This window comes from Spinacia oleracea, chromosome 2, assembly GCF_020520425.1.
Source record: "Spinacia oleracea cultivar Varoflay chromosome 2, BTI_SOV_V1, whole genome shotgun sequence".
Lineage (NCBI taxonomy): Eukaryota > Viridiplantae > Streptophyta > Magnoliopsida > Caryophyllales > Amaranthaceae > Spinacia > Spinacia oleracea.
This window is the reverse complement of record NC_079488.1, coordinates 7,278,397-7,298,267: the sequence shown is the minus strand read 5'-3', so window position 1 is coordinate 7,298,267 and position 19,871 is coordinate 7,278,397. Positions and strand designations below refer to the sequence as shown.

At 36.1% G+C, this 19,871-nt stretch overlaps 1 protein-coding gene across 1 annotated transcript; it reads right to left on the bottom strand.

Moving 5' to 3' along the window:
- Window positions 1-6,861: 6,861 nt before the first annotated feature.
- On the bottom strand, window positions 6,862-7,701 carry LOC130467201 (uncharacterized). Its single transcript, XM_056835632.1, has one exon. The coding sequence runs from the start codon at window positions 7,699-7,701 to the stop codon at window positions 6,862-6,864; it is 840 nt and encodes a 279-aa protein (XP_056691610.1).
- Between the last annotated feature and the right edge of the window lie 12,170 nt (window positions 7,702-19,871).

Here is a 19,871-nt window from a genome sequence, read left to right as displayed (position 1 = left end):
TGCAATGTGTTATTCGGATGGAATACTATAAGAGGGGGTGAATTTCATTAGAAACTTATAACCAAAATAATTGCGGAATTAAAAAAACTAAAAGTTTTAGGAACATAATGTACAAGAGAGATTTAAACTTCTCAGGGACCAACTAGAAGCAAAACCTTCACCCACTCGGGATTTGCTCTAAAACTCTTTTCTATAATAGGGCAATAATAACTCAGTTACAAACCTTAGAAACTCGGGCGGTCGGGCCTTATTTGAGTTCCTCTACGAACTCAAGTTCCCAATAGTTGTTCACTCAAAGTCTCAAACAACTAGGTTTACTACTTCTACCCGGAAGTTTTCTCTCTCTATAACGAGGCTTAACTCAAAGCATATACATAAGAGTTCACTCAAACCCTTACCCCAAACAAGATTTCACTCAAAGTCTCTCTCTCTCTCTCAAATAAATCAGACACTTGAATAAATAAACACTAAGAAACATGAACCTGGAACTCTAAAGGAACAAGTATGTGGAATCTATCTATATATACTCTACTAAAACATAGGGCGTTCAGTCTGGAGCTGACACGTGTCCTGTGTAAAAAAATTAATAATTTTTTAAGAAACTAAATTATATTATTATTTACATTATTAGATCAGTCTGGTGGTTCAAAATATAGAATAAGAATAACTTCCCCTAATATTCACTTCGTTCAAAATAAACCTATTAATATATATTAGTAGATTATTCTTTGAGTTTAGCAAGCACAAGTATTCTTAGAAGATATACAATTCCTAATATATACTTTTCTTTCTTTTAGTTTATATAGATAGAAAAATACAGGGCATAATTTTTTTTTTTTTTTTTTTTGAAAGGTAAGGAGAAAATACTTAGGAGCCTCTCCGCACGAGAGTCACTCCTGAGTAATCATTACACAAGATAGTAGCTAATCTCTGGCTATTAGTAGGATCTATATACATATTTCCAACAATTAGGTGACCGACATTCGCTATCCAATCTGCAGCCGAATTTGCTTCTCTGAAAATGTGCTTGATATCCCACGTGGTAAAGAGGGTGAGGAGATGTTTGATATCAGAAATAATGTTACTGATCTTCCAAGGAGTAGACCACACCCCTTTAACTGCATTAATGATAAGAAGATTATCACCTTCGATAAGGAGATTATCAATCTGAAGACGCCTAGCTTCTTGTAGACCTTTGTGGAGAGCGATGGCTTCAGCCATGAAAGCTTGAGTTTGACCAAGATTAAAAGTACATGCTGAAATTGAAATTCCTTCATTATTACGGATGATGATTCCTGCTGCTCCTGAAGAAGATTTACTGGAGCCGTCGAAGTTGAGTTTGAAGGTGCCGAGTGGAGGGGGGTACCAGCGAACCATGATTGGAGGGGAAGGGAGAGGTGGAGGGGTGGAATTGAGGGTAGTGATAGGGGTGCCCGTAAGCTGGTGATAGTCAAGTTGGAGACGAGATTGCCATTCATGGTAAGCAGAGTTTGCCTTGTAGAAAACCCGGAATGGGTTGAAGGACGCATTGTTGAAGGTACAATCGTTTCTTTCCTTCCAAAGGGACCAAATTAGGAAGGTGAACTTACATAAAGCAGAGGGGTACTTCCTGAGAAGGGTTAGATTTTCAAGAAGGTCGTGGGAGGTGATAAAATAATTCAGCCAGTGTTTAGTTAATTGGAGATCCCACAAGAGTTTAGAGGAAGGGCATTGAATGAAAAGATGATTCATAGTTTCAACATAAGTGTCACAAAGTGGACAAACATCAAAAGGCAGGATATTACGTTTCTGGAGTGTACTTCGTACAGGAATGCTATTATGGCAAATTTGCCATAGAAAAATAGCAATTTTAGGTGGGATGTCTAAGCTCCAGATCCAGTTATAGTTCCAAGTATGAGGAGAAAAAGGTAACCCATGAGCTATCCAAGTCGCGAATTTGACGGAAAACTCTCCCGTCGAAGTAGCTCCCCAAATTGGAGAATCCTCAAGGTCTCTAGTTGGAATAGGTAATCCTTTAATTTTCATAGCTAAGGCGGGAGGAACTATAGATTTTAATTTATCACTATCCCATTCGTGGTTAGGGAGGATGAAATCAGCAACACGTAGATTCGAATTAACTGTATTGATATTCAATTTTAAGTGACTAAGGAGATTATCCTGGATAACCCAGTTGTCAAGCCAGAAATTAATAGATTTGCCGTTCCCGAGTTTCCAACGAATACCTTTGCGCAGAATCTCTCTTGGCAAAGGATATGACGCCAGATAGAGGAGTCTTTTGGTTTAGGAATATATTCAAAAAAGGTTGAGTTGGAGAGATATTTTTTCCTAATTAATGAGACCCAGAGGTTTTCTTCGTTCATTAAGATTTTCCAGCCAAGCTTCGCAAGGAAGGCTTGGTTAAGAGGTCTTGTTTTCCTGAGACCTAGACCCCCTAGACTTTTAGGTTGACAAATTTTGTTCCATGAGATAAGCGGGGTATGGTTAGAGGAAGCGGATTGTTTCCAGAAGAAGTTACGATGGATAGAGTCTAGATTCGAGCATGTTTTTTGAGGTAATAAGGAGGAGCAGACGTAAGCCGGTAGTGCTTCGAGATTACTTTGAATGAGGATAGACCTACCTGCTTTAGAAAGGAAATTAGCATGCCAATGGTTGATCCGAGAGATATTTTTCTGGATTATCGCATTATAGTCTGATTTGGAAGGTTTAAATGAAGAGAAGTGGGCACCTAGATATCTTCCGAGTGAGGAAGATTTAGTCAAAGAGAAATTCCCAGCAAGTAAATCTCTACGGGAATGTTCTATTTTTTTTGAGAAGATGATCGCCGATTTATGAAAATTGACTAGTTGACCTGATAAGTTGCAGAAGGAAGTTATCACAGATTTTAATTGATTTGTAGCTGTTGAAGTAGCTTTAACAAACAGAAGACTGTCGTCAGCAAACAGGAGGCAGGGAATTTTCGGAGTGAGAGGGGCAATACGGATTCCAATTCCTGAGTTCGGAAGTGTGCTACTTTGGGAAAGCATAAAAATGAAAACTTCCATACAGATAAGAAAGAGATACGGGGAGAGAGGGTCTCCTTGGCGGATACCTCTCGAAGGTAAGAAGTGATGCGTTGTAGAGCCGTTGATTTTAAGAGAGTAAGAGACTGTTGTAACACAAGCTTTAATCCAGGTAATCCACTTGTCCGGGAATCCAAGGGAGTAAAGGGTGGCCCAAAGGAATTCCCATTCGATTCTATCATAAGCTTTTTCCATATCGAGTTTAAGCGCACACCATCCAACCTTTGAAGTGGATTTTTGGAAGGTATTTAAAATTTCTTGTGCTATCAGTAAATTATCGTGGATAGAGCGTTCGGCCGTAAAGGCATTCTGATAGGGGCTTATGTGATGTTGGAGAATAGGTCTTAGTCGGTTGACTAATAATTTCGATATTGCTTTATAGATGGTATTACATAGGCTGATGGGTCGAAAATGATTGGGATTTTATGGGTTATCGTTTTTGGGAATAAGAGCAATTATGGTGTGATTCAGGGCTTTGGGGAGTTTGGCATGGTAGAAAAAGCCCTTGATTGCAGTAGTAACTTCTGGAGCAATTATTGGCCAGTAAGCTTTAAAAAACTGCGGACCAAACCCATCCGATCCCGGAGATTTGAGCGGATCCATTGAGAAGAAGGCTTCTTTAATTTCATCATCAGAGTAGGGTTGGATGAGATCGTTTTGTTGTTCCTGAGAAATCCAATGTGGTAGAAAGGAGAGATCAAGTTGTCTATTAGGATCTGAAGTGGATACGAACCGATGTTTGAAGGATTTAAGTAGAAAATCTTGGACCGTGGTGGGATCGGATTTCCATTGTCCTAAATCGTTTTGTAGACGCTAGATCGTGTTCCTGGCCGACTGGGATTTGATTTTTTGGTGAAAGAAACGGGTGTTTCGATCACCTTGGGTAAGCCATTGTTTTTTACTAAAACTTTTCCAGGTGGATTGACCGAAAGCAAGTAATTTTTCTCGTTGTTTAATCATTCGAAGGAGGTGATCCTGAAGGATATTATTGAAAGGTTGTATTATTAATTTTGTTTGCAAATCCGTGATTTTGTCGCTATTTTTTTGTAACTTAGTAATATGATTCCCATATTTTGTTTTTGCCCATTCCCGAAGGCGAAGCTTAATATTATAAAGTTTAGATCGGATCCTGTAAAAACGAGAGCCTTCCTGTCGGAATCTCCATTCTTTTTTAACAATGTCATGAGAGTCTTGATCAAGCGTCCACATGTTGTTAAAGCGGAAAAGGTGATTAGAATTGATGTATTCAGAGTTTGAGTCAAATATGACAGGAGCATGATCAGATACCGAAAAAATACCATACTTAACGATGCTCTTAGGAAAAAGGTTGTAAAAATGTGAATCAACAATGGCGCGATCAATACGTTCAAGGAGGGAGGAGTCTTGATTAGATTTCCAGGAGTACGCCGTTTGTAAACAAGGAACATCGACAGCTTGGTGGTTAGACAGAAAGGCCGGGAGGCGTTTACATTGATGGGAGTGAATGGGGTTCCCTCCCAGTTTATCAATTGGGGAGAGGAGTTCATTAAAGTCCCCAATTAGGAGCCATGGGAGAGTGGTGTTTGCATAGAAGGAGGAAAGATCATCCCAGAAGAGCGATTTTTCCTCCTCTTTTGCTGGGCAATAGATACCTGATACAAGGAGAGTGGTGTGAGTTGGTTTATATAGAATTGTTAAATGTGCACATCTGTGTGTTAAAGTTGTATTCAAAACCTTGATGTTATCTTCATTCCACAGCGCCCAAATACCCCCACAATGATTGACAGGATCAATAATGAGATGTTTCTGGAATCGAGTCGCTTTAGTTATAGTCTGGCTGTTGATATTATTTGTTAGTGTTTCAATCACAAAACATAAGTCCGGTTTTTCTTGATATTTTAGGTTCATTAGTTCTGCTATGGCGTGATCACGTTTACCACCTCGAATATTCCATGCACAAATTTTCATAATAATTTGGAAATGAAAAAATTGTTCGTTGACATACAGTTTTTGACATAATGTGTACTAATAGGTGTGAAGTGTTGTTCCTGAAGCACAAAGGAATAAAGAAAGAAAAGATACAAGGCAGATTTAGAAATCCGGTTCCGATAAGGAGTAGAATCCTTAGGCAATTCAATAGCAGAGCTTTGGCTCTGGTTCACAATATTAAACAAAAACAAGGCGGATTTTAAAATCCGGTTCCGATAAGGAGTGAAGTCCTTAGGCAAGTCCGTAGCAGAGTTTAAAGTCTGAGTTGACAAAATAAAAACCCAAAAAAGTTCAAAGCAAAAAGAGTCCTTATACAAGCGGAATGAAAAATCAAACTTTGAGCGCGGACAAAAAAAGAAATTCGCAAAGGTCCAGTCTTGGAAGAGCTCCTGAAAAAGAGCAATCCAGAAGCAGCCACCCTGTAGTATCATCAAGAACCAGAGAAAAGTTGAACCTTCTGCAGCTAACAGAACACCGTAACACAAATTAGAGTAATACAAGGTATAGAGAACCCAAATGACCAGGCATAACAAGGAAGAGCTTGCAATAAAACTGGTTAGGGGGTGACTAAAATAGTTCTCAGGCCAAGAATGAAGAGCATTCTTAGTTGCATCATCGAACTTGGACTCAAAAGAGGTTTGCCTCACAGAATTAGGCATCAACCTTCCAAGCAGCATCCCAAGGCATGGGTACCTCAACATGGAAGGGAGCCAAGTCTGGAGAACTGAACCTACAAGACGAGTCCACCTCATACAGGTAACCAAGGGGACGAAGGGAAAGGCAACCACAAACATAAAAAACCCAGTGGCAACCTGAATAAAGGTAGCAACACAAGTCAAGTGAGCAGAAAAACAATCATCCAGGAGCAAAACTGCAGAAGATTGAAGAAACAGAGGGGCAATTCGAACAAAAACAACCCAAACTAAAATTCCATTAAGAAGCCTGCATTGGAGCCCAGAAAACCAGTACATGATTGAGGAACGTGCCATAAAGAAACCTAAATCTAGAACATACAGACAATAAGGGAAACGAAGTCTAGAATTTAGAGAAAACACGATACATAGCCAATTAAAAAGAGTAACCCACAAACTACACCATTTGAAATTCAAAGGCTGCATAGTAACAATAGGATTGAGGAGCGAGCAGCTGCAAAAGTCTGGGCAGAACCAGGAAGCGAAAGTAGACCAAAAAAGCCAATGCAGGCCTATCATAACTTAATTGATAGGAGAAGAGGGTGGAGAGAGGCTAGATGAGTCTCTCTTTCTCCTCTTTTGAAGATCAGGCAGCCTTGGGGGCGTTCCAGGATTGAGAAAATCATCATGATCCTCCCAATTATCCATCTCATCATCATCAACCATATTAAGAGGAACATCATGCCTTTCGGGGGCAAGCATAATATCCTCAGAGGTGAGATCAGGAAGGATGTCATCATTGCCCGGATTAGGCAAAGAAGCAGAAGCAACATTGGTAGCATCAATGTCATTGATGACACCACAGAATTCAGTAGACATAGTAGGTGGTTTGAGAGTCACAGTCTCCCCTGTGGAGACTTGAAAATCAGCCAACTTTGTGAAGGGATTGGCAACAGGAATGGGCTCACCAGCAACAACCAAATTCGTATCAGTAGGTTTGACAGTAACTGGGGGGACATAAGGGTGAAACCTAGAGCGGTTGCCCTTAACAAAAATACGAGGTTTGGCTCTCCTCTTAGGAAGGACATTACACCAATCAGATGAGGTTGCCTTATCAGTGTGGGTTGGAGCAGAGAGAGAAGCAGAATCCAGCTTAGCAACAACTAATTCAAGGCAAGGAGGGGGCTTGTTTGGGCATGAGTTCATAGTGTGTTTAGGATCTCCGCAAAGCGGACACACTTCCCACACTCCCTCGTAAGATAAGAAATACTCTTGACAATGAGAGCCAAAGTTAAGAGTGATTGATCGTGGAACAGGTTTGGTGATATTGAGATTAACACAAACACGAGCAAATTGCCCTTTTCAACATTTTGTTGGGTAAAGCGGTCAAGTCTGATGGGGTGACCAATACAAGACACAATTTGGTTAAGATGTCTCCAAGCCCAATATTCAGTAGGTAAAAATGGAATCTTAATCCATTGATCCACACTAGTAATGCGACAAAACTGAGCTCTAAACCCTGGATACCAAGGCATCAACACAAAGTTCAGACCTTGGACAAACCAAGGTCGACCATTCCAAACATCAAGCTTAGTGAGAGGGTTATCAAATTGAATTAAGAACCACCCATTGCCCAAATACCTGAATTTAATCTCACCCTTAGTGTTATTCCAGTCTTTGTTAAGTCTAGCTAGAATAGCAGCTTGAGGAATGAACTCCCCCCAAGCTTTCCCAAATAAACAAGACTTTTCCATAAGAGAGACCTCATCATCAGCAAGACGAGGAGCATTGAGGGAGATTACAGCGAGAGATTCACTGTGAATCTCTGCAGGGACAGTGTGTGAAGTGTGCGAAGGTGGGGAATTGGGAGCATCAATATAATTGTGACTTCCCACAGACTCTGAGTCCGAGTGGGAGAAGGTGTTGGGGATGGTGTTAACTGAACTACCAAGAAGACAGGCAGATTGAGGTTGAGAGGAAACTGTAGGATTGTTTGTCTTGAAAAGTGAGGCATAGTTGGAGGTTGAAAGATTATCAGACATGAATGAAATTAACAGGTAGTTGTGATTATAGTGAGAGTGTCACAGTGCAATTGAGGTTCATATTTATAGTGGTGGTGATTTAAAAAAGGGCGGGGAAAAACAACCAAGGTAATTACTGAGACCATACAGGGCATAATTATGTTTGTCTTTCCTATGCCATATATTATATACCGTGTACTAGGAAAATATTTTGTTAATACTTTTCTTTCGTATAATCCGTGTACTAGCAAAAGATTTTGTGTTTCCTATTCCATATACATAATCTACAATTCCTAAACATTTTGCGTGCATTACCTTTGCAGCGTATTACGTTTCCTAAAATAAGAATAGGAAAATATTTTACCTTTACTAGGGTTTGCAGCGTATTACGTACTCCCATAAGTATATAAGACAGTCTATTAGTTATGGAGTAGCATCAAACACATATTCAAACACTCAAGCAAATGGCATATATCATGATATGTGACATCACCCCTATATCTATATTAATCTATATACTCTACTAAAACACATATCACTCAGCCTGAGGCTGACAAGTGCCCCTATGAAATAATTTTTATTATTTTATCAAAACCTAAATTCTACACTAAAATTAATAATAGTCTGGTGCAAAATTAATTATCTTGTCGTATAATAGTCTGGTGCAAGATAGTTCTACAATTATTTATGGAACATTTAACAAAATTAATATATTGTCGTGTAATAATCTATAGTAGCATCAAAAGTAATATCTTGCTGGATAGTGGAATCAAAAGTAAAATATTTTTATAAATCTACATTAGGATCTTTACCAAATAATAGCCTAATTTATGGTACTCCGTATATGAATATTTGGTCTTCGGATAATTCGAAGTCTGTAAAAAAAAAGTCTTTTAATTCCAGAAAAATAATTTATAGTATATGAATTTGGTATCACTGTTGATTTAAGTATAAAAAAATGCCGTGAAAAAGAGATTACCTATTCACTTTTGATATTGTCGTACTATATGTATGCCAATAGAAAATGAGTCCTTAATAATTACTTATATTATATTGAATTATTTAGTGTTTGTAGCGCACTACATATTCCCATAGAGTAGCATTAAACACATATTCGAAAACCACGTACTCATTAGACTAGATAATACTCCCTCCGTATTTATTTAAGAGATACACTTGGCCGGACACGAGTATTAAGAAGAAGAATTGAATAAAATAAAGTAATAAACAAGTGGGGTTGGGGTAGATATTTTAATAAGTAAAACACCATGTCATATTAGAGGGGGTGGGGGTGTGAAATTATTTGTTTAATAGGGTGGTGGGACATATGATATATTATATAGATTATTTAATTAGATGGTGGGGTTGCTACGTTACTAAAAATGGTAAGTGTATCTCTTAAATAAATACGTCAGGAAAAGGCAAGTGTATCCCGTAAATAAATACAGAAGGAGTAACAAAAATGACATATACGATGATATTAAAATTGATTTGGACATACGTCTGGTAGGTTTATAGAGCTGAAACATTGTATTGGCTATAGTAACCATATTAAGACAATGAAGCTAGATGAATAAAAATAAATATCTTGTACCCACATAATATAATAAATAATTAAAACAGAAACCTTAGTTATGGTATGTCAAATATTCTGCTAATATGCATTACGTACTAAACATTAAATGTTTCTGCAAATATGCATTACTAAAAATAATTTATTGTTCAACTTATTATACTTAATTGGCATATATAGGAGAAACTATCACTCTCATACATCACTTAAAACATACACTAAAGACAATAATATGTCAATAACATCTTGATTAAGTATGTAATACCATGAAATAGAAACTCAAAATAAAAAAAATCCACTACTTCATATGTAACATTTCCAATATATTAGGTCACTGTGAAAAAATTTCCATGATATTTTCAGATTAGTTTATGATTTTTTTTAATTTGTATTTTAAATTAATATTTTAGTTTATTACTCGGTAGTTATCAGGGGAGGCAAATACAAGCTTATGTATAATCTTTATTCTTAACATTTCAAACCTTTTAGTCAAGGAAAAGTATACAATATTTCTATTATTTAGTGTCCAGAATACTGGTGGAAACTATTCACAATGTTTTGTTGCAGTTCAAATGCTTAATGTTAACTTTAACTTTAAGTGTGACGCACAGTTTACAAAATTTTACTTTAAGTGCGACGTTAAATTTATTTTATAGAAAAATATATAAACGATTTGAAAACTAAAACAATTAGGTGTTAGTCATATTTTTTTATGAGTTATTTTAATTTTAATTATTAACGTTTTAAGAAATATGTAGTTGCTCCGCTATTTATTAATTAAATGGAAACACGTCAATAAAATATGAAAACTATCACCAAATAAATTAACTAATATCTAAAATCTTATGAGTTTACGAGAATAGAGTATTCTCAATTCCACGATATTCTTATCTTCAATATATCTATAAAATATTATAAATCACAATTAAAATAATAAAATAGGTGAATCGGGTTTAATGAACATTCGTCTGTCTTCACGCTATTTAGACAAGAGTATATAAGTAGTGATTCGATTGGTGATGGACATTTAAAGAGATAAAATAGTATTCTCCATGGTGATATGGTGGGTTTGGTTTTGGTTTTGAGTTATAGCCAACATAATTTCTTGATTGATTTTTTACTCCACAAAGTACAATCAATTATATATTTATTATTTTGACTACATATATAATAAGTTAGTGGAAAAGTATACAATATTTATATTAATTAGTGTCCAGAAAGCCGGTGAAAACTATTCACAAAGTTTTGTCGCAGCTCAATTGCTTAATGTTAACTTTAACTTTAAGTGTGATGCATAGTTTATAAAATTTTACTTTAAGTGCGACGCTAAATTTATTTTATGGAAAAATATATAAACGATTTGAAAACTACAACAATTAGGTGTTAGTCATATTTTTTATGAGTAATTAATTTTAATTATTAATGTTTTAAGAAATATGTAGTTGTTCCGCTATTTATTAATTAAATGAAAACATGTCAATAAAATATAAAAACTATCACCAAATAAATTAACTAATATCTAAATCTTATGACTTTACGAGTATAGAGTATTCTTAATTCCATGATATTCTTATCTTCAATATATCCATAAAATATTATAAAGCACAATTAAAATAATAAAATCGGTGAATCGGGTTTAATGAACATTCGTCTGTATTCACCTATTTAGACAGGAGTATATAAGTAGTGATTCGATTGGTGATGGACAATTATAGAGATAAAATTTTATTCTCCCTGGTAATGAATGTGGTGGGTTTGGTTTTGGTTTTGAGTTATAGCCAACATAATTTCTTTCTTTCATATATACTCCACAAAGTACAATCAATCATATATTTAATATTTTGACCACATATATAATAAGTTAGTGGAAAAAAAATGGAGGTGATTATCTCTTCACCTTATTTGAAATAAAGTATATCTCTTCACCTTATTTGAAATAATTTTTTTGAATTTATCTGAACTTATCTAAACTTACTGGACTTTGACATTATTAAATCTAATAAGGCCCAATTGAAATTTATTGATTTGATCAGACCTAATGTCAAGAGAATAAACTTGAGATGGGGCGAGTAACAAAATGGGTATGGGTAACACAACAAAAAATGAGATAGTAATTGAACTTAACATCGGATCTGAAATGGATTGGGTTGAACAAATAGTTGGGTTACATCGGGTTCAAGTTTATATCGGTACAGATTTTTATCGGTTCAGTTTCATACTCCCTCCGTCCCGGAATACTCGACCCGGTTTGACCGGCACAGAGTTTAAGGGACTTGAATTGACTTATTTAATTTAATAGGTAGTAGTTGATAGTGGGGTATTATTTTAATGTAGTTAGTGGGAAATGTGTAAATGGGTGGGGTTGGGGGAGAGTAGGGGTTGAATTTTTAATTATTTTTTGTATGGAGTAGGGGGTAGGTGGGTTAATAGGGGTGGAGTGAGAAATAATATAATATTGTTAGAATATTTCCATTTTTAGAAACAGGTCAAGTATTAAGGGACGACCCGATAAGGAAAACAGGTCAAGTATTCCGGGACGGAGGGAGTACAATGTGGATAAATCAGTAACGAGATGAAATGGGTAGAGGGTTATACTTCGGGTCAGGTGAATTCGGTTTCCAAATTATAAAATCACAAATTTTAATACTTTTATAAATTCTAATATCGATGCCTTAATTAGGGGACAAAGGCAATAACTAACTCTTAAAAGTGTTAAGAATTTAAAATCTGCGGCGGGGTTAAACGGGTTATGGGTTGTAAACGGTTCAAATTAAACGGGTTACAGGTTGTAAACGGTTCGGATTAAGCGGATTATGGGTTAAAACAGTTCGGGTTGTAAACGGGATTTCCTCGGGTTCAAACAATTTGGATTGAAACGGATTGGGTCATTAACGGGTTTAGGATCCATTCGATTCGGGTTGAAACGGATCGGATTGTTGCAGAACGGTTTGTTATCGGATTTTGGATCTTAATCGGGCTAATATTTTTCGATCGATTCGGGTTGGATATATTCGGATCGGGTTTTGGGTTCCAGCTCGCGGGTTATTATCGTTTCGGGTTCCAAATGATCTGGCCAACACAACGGGTTCAACAATTCATGTTGAGAATTGACATCTCTGATAGTATAGGATGATAACTAATTTTTATACCTAACATGAAATTATGGGTAATACGTGAAAAAGGAATAAACAAAATATACGTATTTTCTATGTTTCTTTTGTAAATTAATCTACTTTACACTTAAAGTTAAAATATGTAAATCGTGCATCGCACGGGTCCTATACTAATTAACTTAATAATGAGGAAGTCAAAGTATTTGGCGTATATATTTATTTCCACTATGTCAGACGACATTTTTAAATGAAAGAAACTCTTTGCTTTTATAGCCTTCAAGAATGTCTTGGTCATTACTCATGATTTTAACCACGACTTGTTATGCATCCTATTATCTTGACATGATCTCCATGTCCCTAAAACTAACCCACTAAAGTCTAAATGTCAATTTAATATAACATGATATTGACCATGGGTACATAGAATTTCCAAGTTATTAGGAACCTAGCTAACTAATTGATTAACTTAGCATTATGTATAGTAATCTATGAATACTTAGGATTTCCGATTTAATATGACTCTAATTAACTAATTAATTTAATTAATTTATTCCAAAATATAAATATTATTTTATCTTATAAATATAAAGAACCCTATACTTAGTCAATTACCTATTTAGTCGGGACTTAAATAAGAGTTTTAATCAAATTAAAGTTCTTAAGTAAACTAACCTAAATGAACGTTTATATTCTAAGCCATGACAACTGGATGAATGAGTACTAATTTATATCTAGGATGCAACCAAGTTTCTAGACTGAGTTCCAGAAACACGAGTTCCACAACACGTAGTACATATCAAATCTCAGTTCTTGTTTCGTTACTTTTGTGGATGCCTGGAATGTAAACTCATACGTTCAGACTTCTTGTAACACCCCGACAATTCTCTCTTTTCTACAATAACCTTTAAATATAAAACGTAGAGAATTATCAAGGCATTATCGCCCGTGTGAAAAATTACAGATTTAATCCCCAAAACCAATCAACGAAAATAGGAAATGTAAATAGGACGACAAGTTTAAAGTCCAAATTAACAAACCCAATTCACTTAGCAAAACAAAATAAATACAAGCTCTCTAATCTCGATCCCAATGATGCATCATCTTCAAAACTGTAGATGGACAACGCTTATTGATCCTTAGAGACTGCTCACCAAAATGGGTCATCACAGGATCAATAAGGCATAGTCATGATGAACACACACAAACAAAGCACGTAATCAGCAAAGCTGAGTACTACATACTAAAACAATAATAATCCTCACATGATTCTATTAAACTAACAACCCTAACATGATACTAATAAAACATAAGCAAGGATAAAAAAAATTGACTTGAAGACTATATTTGATTGAACTAGACCCTTGCATCATTAACATTATCTTAATTGAAATAGTCAATGGACCGAGTTGCTACTAGAAGTCTTCATTAAGGAAGACGAGGTACGGGCGCGACTCCGTAACCCCAATGACCTACGATATCGAGGAACTTTTGAATAAAATAGAACCGGTGATAAATCCGACCCCAGGAAAAGTCATAGGCAACCCATGACCCCAACTCGTGATTGTCCGTCACTTCAGACATGAACAGTCTAAAGCTATTGCTACTCAGCTTTACTTTACATGATTTACATATTAATACTCTGTTATGACTCAACAATCACATAAGTCATACAATCAACAATTAATCACAACTGTTTTTATCTTGGAATTAAGTAAGTGATCACAAAGGTATCAATCAAGACTCATTCTAATTAATTGAACCTTTCCTTTAGTAATGATCAACCCCTCTATATGGGTATAAGGTTTCAACTTACTAAACAAGGTCCTCGGCCCTCATAAAGTAGTGAAAAGCTAAAAGGGAACAACGAAAACGATCAATCGATCTAAACCAATATATATAAAATAATATAAAGTTCCCAACTGACATGTTTGCACCAATCATCCATGCTAACATGTTATAATTCTTATAATAAAAATATATTCTCAACGCATTCATCCAACGACATAGAACATGAAATTCCAACATAAACAAGTTCATAAATACGTTCCAACATGATTTCAACAATAACACACATCCACAAACACACAGGTATGTACGTACCTTGTGTAAACAAACTGATAGGCCACTTTAACACTTTCAAAAATCGCCTAAAGAGAATTTTCCGCCTAAAATAATCAACAAGGATTCCCAATCAATTTCTAATCATTCGCAATAATAACAAAGCATTCTAAATACATCCTAAACGTATTTAGAACATTCCTCAACATCGAAACTCAACTACTAAACCTCCTAGCATAGTGATTTCTTCACTAATAATCACAATTTATCTTAAACTCCAATACAATATGCTCTTTGCAATTTCCAACAACATAAACTAATTTCAAACTACTCCAACACATAATTAACATGTTTGAAATCATAAAAATAACAACTTTCATAATTTATAATCAACCTACTATGATTCTAAAACTATTAAAATTACAATTCATGCTTTAAATAATTCAAATTCTCGTTTCAATCAAATTATGTAATTTGAAATTTAATAATTCAATTAAGTAAAATATATAAATATGAAATTCATAATTGAATAATAAAAACGAAACATTTAATTAAATAAAACATAAATTACATAATTTAAACATAATTTAAAACATTTAAATAACTTAGGGTTTAAGAAATTAACCAAATAAAGGTTTAAGGAGATGTTGGCCGACGGCAAGGGAGGCGCGGCAGCGAGCGGTGGTTCCGGTGGTTGTTGCGACGTGGCTGGGTCGTGCGGTAGCTGTGCAACAACAGGAAAGTAATTGAGGAGGAGCAAGAAATATCCACCGAGAAAGGAGAACGAAAAGAAAAGGGAAAAGGAGGGAGGAGAAGTTACCGAGCAGGCCGACGGTTAGGCGACGGAGAAGAATTCGCGGCGGCTGTGCTGGTGGCGAGCACGGTGGTCTCGCGGCATCGGAAACAGAAACAACCAAGAGGAGAAGAGTAAGAAACGAAGGAGAAGCAAGAACAATGAAGCAAGAGATGGAGGAGTTACCGGCGTTGGAAGCTGCGGTGAGGACAACGGTGGTCGCCGGCGAGGGTACAGGTGGTGGCGGCTGAACAGTGTTTCAAATTTCACGTGAAGGGGAAGCAAGGTTTGAGGGTTTTGGTGTTTTGTTTCACGTGAAATTGAAGCCAGGAGAAGGAGTTGAGTTTCACGTGAAACAAAACAAGGGTGGGGAATAATGGGATTATTTAATTTATTTTGGGCATATCAAGTTGGGCTAGAATTCGGAATGAACTTTAGTGTTTGAATCCAAAAGGATTGTTTTCTAAATTCACGTGTTTTCGTAATTCAAATTCTTTTCAACATAAAATTCTAAAACTATTTTTGATTTCATAAATCGCTAAAATATTTAGAATGTAATAAAATAAAATAAATATACGTTATTTATATATTTATTATTAAAATTCGTAAATTCTATTTAAAAAAATAAATAAAAATACGTTAAAATATATTAATAAATTTATAAATTTACGGGGATTACAATCTACCCCTCTTAAAAGAAGTTTCGTCCCGAAACTTGACACGAAAATTCACCCATTTTTCAAAAGTTTTCAACTTATTCTTACTGGAGAAGTACTTGTGCCACTCATGTGCACTCTTTTGCCAACTCAAAGTTGCTTGTGTTACTCATGAACACATTTTTCTTTTGCGGAGAATCTATTTACTTGCATCAACATGTATAAGTTACTAAAAATGAGCATAAAATGCATAAAATTGCCATAAAAATAGGTAAAAGCGCGAATTTCTATCGCATTCTACTCCCCTTAAAGAAAACGAGTTACGCCCTTGTAACTCATCTAAGGGAATAATTCTAGATATTTCTAATTCAACGAATCCTGTTCCCAATACAACATTTTCACGGAAGTCATTCCAGTAAGTGGGATTTCTAGACTTATTTCCATACAATGCCTCAAAAGGTGCCATCTTAATGCTCGTATGGTAACTATTGTTGTAAGAAAATTCAATCAAATCTATGTGGTTCTCGACTACCCTTAAAGTCGATAGCACAGGCTCTCAACATATATTCCATAGTTTGGTTAGTCCTCTCAGGCTGACCATCAATTGCAGGGTGGAAAGCAGTACTCTTTTTCAATGTTGTCCCCAAGATTCAACTGGACCTTATTGCCACAATTTCAGACTTTTGTTCTCGGTAAGGATCTTACATGTTGCCCTATAAAGGTAATGTCTCCAAATATTCGCACATAACACAATAGCAGCTATCTTTAGGTCATGAGTAGGTTAATTAGCCTCGTAAGGTTTCAACTGACGCGACAACGAGTGCAGAGGTCAAATGCTCCTTTAAAATCTGGAAAGCTTCCTCACATTTCTCACTCCACTTAAATTTCGATTCCCTTTTCAACAAGTTGGTCATTGGTTTTGTTTTCTTCCAAAAGTCTTTCACAAACTCCTATAATGGTCATCTAGGCCTAGATGACTTCAGATATCGGACGCGTTCTTTGGAGTAGGTCACTCACTCACAGCTTGAATCTTACTTTCTGCTCACTTTAACTTTTTACCGAACCTCATCACGCCTTTCATGGGTGCATAACTTTTGGGCTTAGCTCTTTCACCAATTCATATGACTCCTCCCATCTTTTCAAGACACCAAATGATTTCTAACGATCTTGGACCACTCGAATCTTCTCTTAAATTTATTCCTTTACCTAACGTAGTTTTCAATCAATTTAGTCCTTCACTTTTTCATCGGTGTCACTTATACACTCATGACTTCATGATTTGTATACTTCATCTAATAAAACTAGATTCTTTCTAAGCGTCTACAAATAATCCTCCAGTGTTTGTCATGCTCTTTCTCATTCCTTGAATAAATCAGGATATCATCAATGACATAATAAAGAACTTATTTCGGAATTCGTGGAAAATCTTATTCATCAAATCCATAATTATGGCAGGTGCATTGGATAACCCAAAAGACATTATTCTAAACCCATAATGACAATAACGAGTCCTAATGAGGTCTTAGGCCCTTATCAACTATTCTCAATTGGTGGTACTTCAAACACAAATCAGTCTTCGAGAACACACTCGCCCGATTCAATTGGTCCAATATGTCATCTATCCTAGGCAAAGGGTACTTGTTCTTAATGGTGTTTAGTTCCCTAAAATCGATGCATAATTCCATACTCTTATCTTTCTCCTTAACAAACAACACAGGAGCTCCCCACGGTGATGCATTAGGCCTAATATACCCCTTAACGAAACAACTCTTGCAATTGTGTCTTAATTCGCTCATTTCAGGAGATTCCATGCTATAAGGTGCCTTGGATATAGGTGTCGTTCCCGGATTTAACTCTATAATGAACTCAAGGGCTCTAGCAGGTGACATACTCGCAATTCCACTCGAGACACATCAATGAATCCAATCACAACGGGAACATCCTCGATTTTCACTCCAACTTCTTTACTCACCTCTAACACACTACAGCAAAATAGTTTACACTCTCTATTCATCAATTTCCTCATTTGCATTACAGAAATAACTAAAGGTTCTTGGATTTCTCAAAACTTCTACATGAGGTCAACTTTCCAATAGGGTTCCTTAAACTTACTTTCTAAATTTCACAATCTACCTTAGACTTGTACAAACTTAGCCAATCCATTCCCAGAATTACATTTAGGTTTCCCAGATTAAACTCTATCAAATCCGAAGGAAAACACAATATTTTATCTTCAAAGGCAAGTTATTAAATAGTCTTATACACCTTATGGTTACACCAGTAGGCATAATAACAGGTAAATCAATCATTCAAAATCTACTAACTTCAGACTCTTAGTAATAGATGACAAAACGAAAGAATAAGTTGCTCCCAAATTAAATAATGTTTTAACTAGCACAAAGTTAATATAAAAAGTACCATGAACTACGTCTGCAGAGTGTTCAGTTTCATTTCTACTCATCACGAACAGTTTGCCCGGAGCGTTATTCTTGTTGTTGTTCTCATTGGCAGACTTCCCTGGTTATTCTGCGACCCTACGGGCTTCGAACTCTGATTTCCGGATTGGTTATACCCTGACTTCCCTTGGTTACCACTCCCATTGTTATTTTGTTCCTTTTTCTGCTTAGTGAAGCACTCATACTCCCTATGCCCCCTTTTCTAACAATAGTTGCAGGTCACTAATACTCCCTTACAGCTTCTACCAGGATGGTTGTTACTGCACATCTTACAGTGATACACTCTTTCGGATTGGCTTCTATTGTTGTGCCCCTGATTGTTTCTTCCTTGAAAATTTCCATTTCCATTCCCATTATATTCCTATTCTCATTCATATTCCTCTTGAAATTCCCTTGGTTTTCCCGGGTATTAAATTCTTTTCTTTTCTCCCCAACAACATTTTTCTTGTCCCGTCTGGACTGTGACAGGCTTAAGTCGTATCACCTTATCAAAAATAAACCTAAGTCCTCTAACAAAATAGTAAGGGAAGTAGGGATCGTATCCACATAGAAACAGGCGTTCTTTCTACTATTAATTAACTAATCTAGACTATTGGTAACAAAAGGTTTAGGTTGGTTTGTAGATTAAACTAAAGCGATAATTAAAATGGAAAATATCAATGCTAAGGGAATCTAGGGCAGCGGTTCACCACAAATGCAGACCGGGATTGGACAACGGACAATAACAATCAATTAATAATCATAACTAGGAAAACATGCATCTCTCGAATCTTATGAATTCCTTAGGATAATAAACCTAGCAGGCTCTCGCTATGTACTAGAAATAATTCCTATCTAATAGCCACAGACCAAAAACATCAGATTTATACCTCTCGGCGCATAATCTAAGGTTAATCAAACTCAAATCAAAATAGTCCGGCCGAACAGAATTGACGAGCAATAATAATAAGCTATAGAAATTACAATTAATTAATCAACTAATCAAGTCCACAATTAATCCCAATCATGCATTCATGGATCCCCTAAACCCTAGCAATTGAACTACTCACTCATGATAACAAATAACAAAGCAATCAATATAATAGAAAACATGATCAAAAGTAATTAATAACGTAAAATAGAAATCAATACCTAAATGAAGAACAAAAGGATGAACTAAAAGTTGAAGCTTTGATTGAAATTAAAAGTAAGTGATTGGAACAATTTAGAGAGAAAACTAAAATAAAACTAAGTGCTAATACTAGAATAAAAGATGTCTACTAAAAATAAAAGGGCTAGTATTTATAGTTTGCCCAAAATACGAGCCAAAAACCGGAAACAAAACTCGCGAAATACGCTGGAGGTTGGCGTCGCCCGATCGGGCGAACTGCTCGATAGTCGGCCCGATCGGGCGGTTTGCGAAAAGCTCATATAACGCCAAGTATGGCTGCCCGATCCGAACCGGGCGAAGCCCACCCGATCGGGCGCGCGTTGATGACTTCAAAACTCTTTTATTTTGCCCGGTTTTCTCACTTTGCCCTCAGCTCAAAGGGCGATTTGCAA